General features: G+C 41.2%; 1 protein-coding gene across 1 annotated transcript; it reads right to left on the bottom strand.

Moving 5' to 3' along the window:
- Positions 1 to 1,653: 1,653 nt before the first annotated feature.
- Positions 1,654 to 5,075, bottom strand: CXCR4 (C-X-C motif chemokine receptor 4). Its single transcript, XM_030487808.1, has 2 exons — positions 4,917 to 5,075; positions 1,654 to 3,267 (listed from the first exon to the last, which is right to left on the bottom strand). Exons 1-2 carry the CDS (start codon positions 4,953 to 4,955, stop codon positions 2,206 to 2,208), a joined length of 1,101 nt encoding a protein of 366 aa, XP_030343668.1. The 5' UTR covers positions 4,956 to 5,075; the 3' UTR covers positions 1,654 to 2,205.
- Between the last annotated feature and the right edge of the window lie 5,546 nt (positions 5,076 to 10,621).

Genomic DNA, 10,621 nt, shown 5'->3' with positions numbered 1-10,621 from the left:
TTATGTTGAGTGAAGATACACATTAGAGGTAACTGAGCTAAAAGTTTAATTGATAAAAGGAGGTACCTGCTTCCTCTTCCTTTTATCTCACTTTTCTCTCCCTGTGCCTGGCTCCAGGTTACAGGGTCTTGCACTTTCGTAGTGCTTGTTGGGTTCAACTCACTAAATTGCTGGATTTTTTTTTTTCCCCGTCAGATTACTTTTGTGTTGGTTCAGCAACTGAATCAGCTCAACATAGAATCAGATGACTGCTACCATCATTGCGAAGGAAAGTGTGCAGGATGCAACCAATGTTGCAGTCTCCTTACGGGGGAGGGAAGTTGAAAACTGAAAGGTCTTATATTTATGAAAAGATCTAAAATAAACCATGCAATTTAATATACAGTTTAGTACAGTAGTACATGCTTCACAAAATCACTAGAGTGCTGTACTCTTAGCATATTCTTTCTGGGTAATATCACTGCAATACCCATGTTGTTTATTCCAGTTCTGTGTGACTAGTTGTCGTAGTTTAAGCCCAGCTCAAAAACACAGCACTGCACCAGCTACTAAGAAAGAGAAAAAATGACTGCTACTGCTGAATCCAGGACACTAGTAGGTTTTTTTCTTTTCTTTTTGCCTTCCAAACTGTTAATTATTTCTAAATCAGTAACAGTTGTTTGGTTTTTTTTTTTTTTAATATAGGAACATACAAGTATTCTCCATGGCTCTTCCTTCTTGGGTATTCATTGCTTTTGAATGCACTCTACTAGCAGCATAGAACTAACTTAAGACTTCAACAATTATTGGAAATTATAGTCTGGCTGATTCTTGGTTTAAAAAAAAAAAAAAAAGGAGAACTGGTACACATCCTGGATTTTTCAAAAGAATGTTAAGATTATATTAAGAAAATCTGGATGTAGACAGGATAGGGAAAGCTCTATAGAGAAAAAACTTATCTTTCACAGAGGAGATGGTGGTGAGGCACTGGAATGGGTTGCCCAAGGAAGTTGTGGATGCTCCATCCCTGGTGGTGTTCAAGGCCAGGCTGGACAGAGCCTTGGGTGACATGGTTTAGTGCGAGGTGTCCCTGCCCATGGCAGGGGGGTTGGAACTAGGTGATCTTAAGGTCCTTTCCAACCCTTACTATTCTATGATTCTATGAGATACACCAATAACCTAATTTCTAGTCCAAACACAACATCAAATAGCAGAATGGCTTGGATTCAACTACTTTTGATTGCTATTAACATGTGAAACTAAATTTGGAAGCACAGCAAAAGGCAGAAGAAATGCAGGATTGACTTCATATTCATGGCATAAAAGTTAGTCATAGGAAGTAATTTTAGTTAGATTCCTAAGAGGCTGTAAATTTTAGCAATTGCTTAATTAGATTGGTTTTCATTTCATGTTTTGCCCTCAGAAGGTTTCTGTTTAAAGTGATAGTTCAAGTCATTCTAAAGATAATGTTAACTAGATCAAATGTATTGTGGTGAAAAATGAATTACTCAGAACTCACAGGCGTCAACTGAATAATCCATATGTACTGAAATTAATTTTCCTGGTTTTCATACAAGAGCCATCAATTTTCAAAGAAATTATTGTGCATTGAGAATTGTAAATAAAAGCACTGAGAAGAACATTTAACCAGAAATGAAAATACCACTCAGAGTAACTTTTTGTCAAATATTTTTATTTACCTTGAACAGAAAGTTTTGCAAACCATCAATTACTGAGAATGGGGGAAAAAAACCCTAGCATATAACAGAAAAGGCTTTGGTTACAAGTGCCATTTCTACAGCAGAGTTAAGCTATTGTAAACCAAATGTCTTGTAGTAAGGTAAAAATACACAGCCAACTTTTTAAGAATTTAACAGCAACATTGAAAACATTTACATATAAACAACAGAGAAATATTTTCTAAACTTTTAACACTCACTTTGCTACAGTCCAGAAGTGTTTAGTTCACGTATCTATACATACAAACAAGCACTAAAACTTTTGTGAACTAACCACTTGTCCACAGGACCTGCCTAGACAGTTTATCATCAATATGAAAGGTTTTTTTTATATATATAAATAAGTCAATTAAACTTCACAGAAACTAAAAGAAACAAAATAAAATCCCAACTGTAAATAAATCTGTACATTATGGTCAGTCTTATTTTTCTGAAATCTTGCACAACTTTAAAGTGTCTATTTATAAAATCATGGCAAGGAGCAGCGTTAGCTGGAATGGAAACTTGAAGACTCGGACTCTGTAGAAACAGAAGAGTGTCCCCCACGTTTGCTTTTTGAAAGAATCTTGAGACTTGATCCTCTGCTAACTGATGTCAAGGCATTTTGTGCTGATGTTTTGAATTTGGCACCCAGGAAGGCATACAGAATTGGATTCAGGCAACAGTGGAAGAATGCCAGGGCTTCGGTAATGGAGATCCATTTATGCACTATTGTCTCCAAGCTGCAACGGTGTCTGATGACTCCTAGCAAGATGAATGTGTCAATGCTGATGCCAATATAATATGGCAGCCAGCACGCAAAGAAGGCGAGGATGAGGATAACCGTTGTCTTCAAGGCTTTGCGCTTCTGGTGGCCTTTTGAATGTGACAGCTTAGATATTATAATACAGTAGCAAGTCAGGATTATTAGACCAGGCAAGACAAGTCCTACCAAGATATGCTGAAATCTGAAAGAAATCAGCCAGTTTTCGTGAGGGTACATGCGATCACATAGATATTTTCCTTCTACTTCACTAGTACTGGCAAAAATTATATCAGGCACTGTCAAAAGCACAGCTGGTAGCCATACACCCACATATACCACCTTCTCAGCCAACAGCTTTCGTGGTCGTTGGCTGTTGGTAGCATGGACTATTGCCAGGTAACGATCTAAACTTATAAAAGCCAAAATCAAGACACTGCTATAGAGATTGACTGTGTAAATGACATGAACCGCCTTACAGAGAACATTTCCAAAGTACCAGCTGATGGCTGCATCCACAGACCAGAATGGCAAGGTGATGACGAAAAGGAGGTCAGCCACAGAGAGGTGCAGCCTGTATTTATCAGTCATGCTTCTTTGTTTCTTCTGGTAGCCCATAACGACAATAACCAATCCATTGCCGATTATTCCCGTTAGGAAGATGATGGAATAGATTGTTGGCAAGAAGATCCGGTTGAAATCGGCATTCTCATGCTGAAAGCATGGCTCTCCGTAGTCTCCATAGTCACCTGAACCAACCTCATCCGTGCCATTATCAGAAAATTCAATTATTAACCCAGAGGACAGCTAAAATATAAGAAAATAAAAAATATATTAGATGTTAGCTCCTTTGCAAAAGCATACTCTATATGACAGTATGTTTAGAGTTGCCTGAGAAGTCTCTATCATCATGATTAGACAAACTTTTTGAAAACCAGATGAAAAACCACAATTTATATATATACACACACATATATTTAAATTACACAGCAAATAAGAAGAAGGAAAAAAACTTCCTTTGTCTTTCTCTAAGGAGCAAGATCTTGTAACTAAGGACAGGAGGTGACATGGAAAAGAGAAGTAATGGCTACTCCCAGAAATATTGTTGTTTCTGGACAGTTCAGTGCTCTAATCAGACACGTACTACAAATGGAAAAGCCCAGAAGTGCCAGATGCAAGAGGTTAGTCTGCACAGAATATTACCAAGGATGTTTAACTCTTACAAGAGAGAGCTATAAAAAACATTAGTGAGAAATAAATGCTGCTGCTCCAAAGCCTCTTCTGATTAAGGCGATGGGATCAAGAAAAAATGCAGAAGGTACCCTTGGCTGATGTAATAAAAGATAAATAATAGCAAGAACTCCCTGCTGAGAAGCAATTGACAGCTTCACACATAGAGACAGGAAAAAAAAAAGGCCCCAAAGCCCATAAAGAAAAGAGAGGTGACCCTAGGCAGTGGAGCTCAAAACCCCATGGAGGGCCATCCCGATGGGCGCATTGCCTGCCCTTTCCGGTGCGGGGCAGGGGCGGAGCGGGCTTAAGTAAGTACGGCAGTGGAAAAAGGAAGCGAAATTCTGGTGAGGGCATGAAAGCACATCAGGAAACCACCAACGGTTTTGGCCACCGCGCTAAAAAGCAATGCAGGCGGGCGAGTGCCACCTGGCTATGTACAGTTCCTCAGGTTTTCAGACTGTAGTTTCCACGTGTGCCAGGAACTCCTGACCTCCGTGCAGGATGCACCCCGAGGACCCGCACACGCGGGAGCACCAGCTCCGCGCGGGCATCAACCGTGGATTAAAGTTGGGACTTGCCAGAGATCTCCGTTTACTCCTAACTACTCTCAAAGCCCCGTGGCAGAATAGCTGCCCCCAGAAGATCGGGAGATGGATGTTTCGGCCGGAGGGGACGGCCGCGCGCTGCCGCTGCTCGCGGCCCCACCGTGCCCGCGTTCAGGGCGGGCACCGGGCAGAGAGATGCCATTCCCTGGAGTCAAGATGACTTCGAACTTCATCGCTTGTTTCCCCCCTCCCTTATCGTTTCCACGTCTCTAACCGCTCTACTGGAGTGTTTCAGCCCACAGAGGCGCCGCATGTCATTTCAGCTGACGGCCAAGCAGAGAAGCCCGAGCAAAGAAGCGGGAGACCAGCAGTGGTTGCAGCTGTAGCAACGTCCGAAGCGCTACAGCAGAGGCAAGAGCTCAGGGACGACCCCTGTCCGTTTGCACCCACGGACCCCCGCCCTTACGCGGGCTGGAAGGCGGGAGGCGGCGCCCGGCTCCGCGCCCCCCGTTACCCGCCCGCCGACGCCCACGGTCCCTGCCGAGGGCACCTTTGTTTGCAAACAGCGCGCACATGTGCGGGCGCGGCGGGGCGCGGGGGCTACCGCTCCCGCGGAGCTGCGGCGTCGAGCAGCCACCAGCCGCGGCCCCGCCGGCTGGCCCGGCTCCCGGCACTTACATCCAGGCTGTCGAGGCTGTTGTCCATGCTCTGAGCCATCTAACGGTTCTGGGCTCTCGAGTTGTTGCCGCCGCGCCTCTCCGAGCGCCACCGCTCGCAGCCGGACCCAACACACGCCCCGGCTCCTGTGGCGGGACGCGGCTCTTATAAGTCCCCCCACTCCCCCCCCCGCCCCGGGGCAGCCCGTGGCTGGCTCCTCCCCGGCGGGTGTCACCGCGCACCCGTGCTCCGGCGGGCGCCTCGGTCCGCTCTTTGTCTGCCGCCCCAGGGCATGGGACCTGCACTTGCCCCAAGTGCCCGCGGGGGCATTGCTCCTCACAGGGGCGTTTGCCACCCTCCGATTGATGTGTTCATACAAGCAGGGTTTTGAATTTCCCCTCAAGAAAATTCTTTGAAGTGTGTTGCCGGGCCCTGCGTTGCCGTGGGTACGCCAGGAATTGGGATGGTGGAGGAGGAGAAGTCCTGTATACCCTTCAAAATATAGTCAAGTCAGACCTCAGAGTTGTCACTCATCCCTGCTGAGGAAAGAGTTTACTGGGAGAGGCAGGAAGAAGGGGATGGTACCTACCGAGGGAAGAGAGGTTCTACAGACTTTTCAGGGGCTGCAACGTGAGTAGGCTGCAGGCTGCCCACTGGACTCCTTCTGGCGTTTGTGGCTTTGGGTGAGAAGTCTGGTGAGGAGCTGTAGGTGCTTCGTCAGCATGTCTGAGATATGATGATGGATCATTATTCCAAAAAGCTTTGGAACACTGCAAGAAAGATATTAAGGAAACAATAGAAATCAGGAAGAAAATAAACCATTGCCAAAATAGTGATGCTGCCAACTTAATGTAAAACCAGGGATTTGCATGCTCAGTGTCTTCTCATCAAAAAATAGCAAACAGAGCTCTTGCTTGGTAAATCAGTTGTTGTTATTGTTGTGTTTTGTTTTCTGGTGGGTTTTTTTTTTTTTTCTTTTTTCTTTTTTTTTTTTTCTTTTTTAATGTGAAGGGGAAACCCAACCCAAATATAAAGAAAAATAAATCAGAATAATGCATTTCTTTTACATTTGTCTCTGGGTTCTTAGTACTGTTGATATTCACACAAGCAAACTAATTTGCAGAAAATATTTTTTTAGAATAGGGTGTTGTCATCTGTGTCCCCTCCTCAATCTCACAACTCACGCCATAGCAAATAATTATATTGGGAAGAATTGATTCAGTTACATAGATTTACCCTTGGAATTTAGAGTGGAAAGAAGAAGGAGGGAGAAGGGCATTCTTTATGTAATAACAATATGCTCAAATTACCCTGGAAGCCTCAAGGGATGAATAAAATGAAAGTTTGACAATAGTTTTATTCCTAAATGCCCCTATTACCAGTTTCTATGCTCCAAATTAGCCATCAGTTTTAGATGCAAAGATCATTTCCAGGTATTTGATAAGACTTACTCTCTTACTCTTCCCCTAAAAGCTTTAGAACCCCTTCTCATACACTGCAGTGAGTATGAGTTTGGTTATGATTAATAGCACTGATTATCTTTCTTCTTTGTTAAAAACATAGTATGTAAGGTATGACCTATAATGCAATTACGTACTTTAACTACATCTTAATTTGATAGTAATTCATATTTTGTTAGCAGGTCTGGAATATCACATACAAGTTGCATTAAAATCAAACTTTAATAACTCAGGAATTAGCAGTCTTCAGAAAATTCAGTATCTACTTTGAGTTTCTATCCACAAAAATTTGAGAGGGATGCCATGCTAGAATTCTACAGAAGGAATGTATCTTCTACTGAATCCCCATTGTCAGGTACTAATCCAAACCTTATGTTACCATAATTCTACTCTCCTGAATTTCTTTAAAAGCAAGTGTGACACAATCCTAATTATTGCTATTTGTTCCTTGTTTTCCATAGAAGCTGTGATGTGTTCGCTACTTATTAGACATACAAATATGAAAATACGTGCCCCAAGTAATCTGCAGCCCAACTATATTGGTCATCATTTATGAGCAGGCAGATAAATGAGCAGATAAGGGGTTTTTACATATGGATGAGTAGTATCATGTCCATATAATCATCTTTCACATTTTCACTTATGGAGGATGTCCAGCTCATGGCACCAGCAATTGCTGTGCAGTTTTCAGCGAGGGTATGTTGCTTGAAAGGCTCTCCAGCCTCCTGAACTTGCAAACATGTTTTTCAGAAATACGCATATTGAGTAGGTACTAAAAAACTAATCAGGACATGGAGCTGCATAGAGGGGAGGTGGCCTTTTAAATAGATTAGATCCTACCTTCCCAGAAATTCATATGGGTGACAGATGCATTTTTATGGAGATCTTATTCTCATCTCAGAGGGGCGTAGAAGATTAAACACTGCTCCTTCTCTGTGTATGCAGTGCAGGACATTAAAATATGCTTGTAGTGCAGGTGGCTTGTGGCCATGGTTGCAGATGAGCAAAACCAAACAAACAAAAGAAATAAAAAATATATACATGAACTCTAGAGCTATTTGACAAGTTAGAGAGTTGGTTATTTATTGGGATGGATAGTATGGAGTGCATTGACATGTGGGGTATCGATGCACAGAACTGCAAGTATAATTGCAGCCCAGGCAGTCAAGTTTTATCACACCTCAGTTTGCAGGGGCAGATAGACCTGTAACAGCAAAGTGTATTACATGAAAATAGATTTCATTAATTAATGGAATATGAGACGGTGACTCAGTTATTTGTGTTCAGAGATAACACAGGAAATCTGGAACTAAGGAATGATCTAGTTCCATGGGTTAGCCCTGAAGCATGGTAGCGCTGAGTGGTGGGAAATTTGGGAACCAATACCCTATCTGATGAGATGTCACTGAAATGTGTTTGGCTGAAGGTCCTCTAAAACTGTCATTCACACCACTATTTTGTTATCTACAATCTCTTTTGTTTCTTCTATTAGAAAATCCATGTGAAAACTTCCTTTGTTGCATGGAGGACCATCGAGGACAAGTTAATGATTTCCAAAGTGATAAAAGAAGGGAGCTGTTTCTGCAGTGTGTGTAATTCAGAGTTAGCTACAAACCTTCTTAAGACAGAGCTAGCAAATAGCAATTTCCAAGCTTATGTTTTGCATTACATGTTTTTCTGATCACAGAATTACTGTGAGAATCAGACCCTTTTGAACCCGTGTAATCCATATTTTTGTTACTGAAAACATGCTCTCTGAGATTCAAAATCCTACATGTTCTTAAACTATTACGCTAACAATACAATTCCTCAGGTTGTGAATCATTAACCAATATTTTTTGTCTTCTAAAAGGAGACAGAAGTGCTTGTCATGGAAGAGCAAAGTAGTTTCTAGTAAAGCTTTCTAATGGAAAAAATGCCCTTTTTATTCAGTACCTACGGGAGTAGAAAAATAAATTGTATTTTATTTAACTATGTTAAATAATTTACTTAATCAGAAGGCTTCACAAGTGCTTTTAGTAAAGTAAACTTGTGGCTAATAAAAGTTTGATGAGACCATTGTCTGTGGGTGACACCCAGCACAAAGGAGGTATGATCCCTGGTTTATGTAATATATAAATACTGCTGTAGTGTATTAATTACAATGGTGTATTATTCCTTACTTTTTTAGCATTAATGGAGCTATCCTTTCAGAACACATAGATGATGGTGTCTTAAAAATACATAGCCGCAATATGGCTGAAATTACTGTACTACCTAGTAGGGAATGAATAATTTTCAAATATTCACTGATTTTCTCTTTACGTGTCAATTCCTGTACTGGAAGGCTTCTGAAAGTGGGGGGTGTGTCTTCTATAAAAATAACAGAGAATGTGCTCAGGATTTGCAAGAATTAGCTTTGAGTAGTAGATTTTTCTTTTCCAAAAAAATACTCTGTGGAACTGATGTTGTAGACTTGCTTGCCACTAGATGAAAAGTGGTTTCTTTATAAAGTTCAAATGTTTATTACCATGCACTGGTTTGACTGAATGACAAATGGGTCTCCAAGTGGCGCAGAGTCGTATACAGAGAGAGGAAAAGGATATACTCTGCCTTGTCCATCTGATCTTTCTGTTGAAGTGGGAAAGGTATCAATCTTACGCCTGTTAGAATGGTTACAAGTGGTTTTCTGGAGTTGGGTTTCAGTTAATAGCTTGCTTTGCTCCTGATTCTTGAAGCTCCCCATCTCCATTTCTTTCTGTCTGGAACAAGCCTACCAACTGTTACCCTGATCATGGACAGAGAATGTCTGCCCACCTTATGGGCAGGGTGCCACCTAAACTTACTGGCTTGAAAGCAGCAAGACAAAACAAAATCTGCAAAGGAACAGGTATCTTTCAACTGGTAGCATGTTACATTACCACAGGAATAAATCCCTGTATGAAAGGAGTGATACTTGAATATCAGAACAAAATTAAAGGAAAAGCCTCACATCAGTGTAAGGCAGCTGAAATGTTATCAACACTGGCATAAAAGACAGATTTCTTTAAGGTTCCTTGCTTTTAACAAGAAGAATTTATGTTGTTTCCTTTACGATTGCCACAAGGCCAAGATGTCTAAAGTCCCCACAGGAAAGTCAGCAGGAAAAGAAAGTGCTGTCCTCTAAAAGGAATCATAGTGGCTCTAGTGTTTTAATCCCACCTCCATCTGTGGCCTGCAGGAAATCACTTAACCCTTCTGACTGTGTTCACCCAACTGTAAAATGGGGATAACAATACCTACTTACCTACCTCAGAGGAGAGTTGTAGGGATTAATTGGTTGATGTTCGCAAGGCACTTTGAAGACAGAAAGTGCTTATTTTAGAGCCTGTTGAAATTATTGGTGACACTGATCAGCTAAAATTCAAAGGGGACCAAACTCATTAAGGTTCTGATCTTCATCCTCCATTTGGCTATGTTTATGGGTTAGTAAATCTCACTGCATGCAGACAGTTTATTGTTTGTTTGGAAGCAGAGTAGACTAAAAAGATGCTTTGAACAACTTCGTTAATCCTTTCAACAAACATGTCTTCATTCGCATATCACTGAAGCTTAAGGTTTTATCTTTGATGATTATATAGCAGAACAGTTCTGGAGACATGCTGAAGTTTTGTTGTTTTGTTTTTGGTTTTTTTTTTTTTTTTCCCCAGAATTAGTCAGATCAGAATTACGAAAACAAACTAAATCCTACCTAATAATGTAATGAGTAATTTCCTTACTATAACCAGGTAGGATTTGGGATTTCATAGCATTCAGATAGATTTCTGTTTAGCTATGAGATATGTTTGTTATGATGTTCTTTTATGCTGTAAAATTCCATTAGAATCTTGCTTGCAGTTTAGTTTGGATTACTAAGGATGGGATTTGTTACTGTGGACCCATGCTACATTCCTGTCTTAAGAGCATATGGATAAAATTAGAAAATCTGGTTCAGATATTCATTTATACATTTATGCAGTTTCACAATGTCATGATTTCTTAGTACCTAGCTTTAGAGATACAGTTGTATCTGGGACTGTGCATTGCTACTCCTGCCAGTAAACAGAACATAGCTACTTGGAAATCAATAGACTGAACCTGTGTGACCTGGTCTAGCTTTGAATCCATCTTCTTTCCAACATGAATTATTCTACGACACAAAATAGGTCCACTCATAGACCATGTCCTCATACTTCTGCTACTAGCAGTGCCCAGAGTTACCTGGATCAAAATACATCTACTTACATTTGTGTATATTAAGCCTGTTTG

Source organism: Strigops habroptila, chromosome 5, assembly GCF_004027225.2.
Source record: "Strigops habroptila isolate Jane chromosome 5, bStrHab1.2.pri, whole genome shotgun sequence".
Taxonomy (NCBI): Eukaryota; Metazoa; Chordata; class Aves; order Psittaciformes; family Psittacidae; genus Strigops; species Strigops habroptila.
Note: the sequence above shows the minus strand (reverse complement) of the source record. Positions and strands in the feature narration are given on the sequence as shown.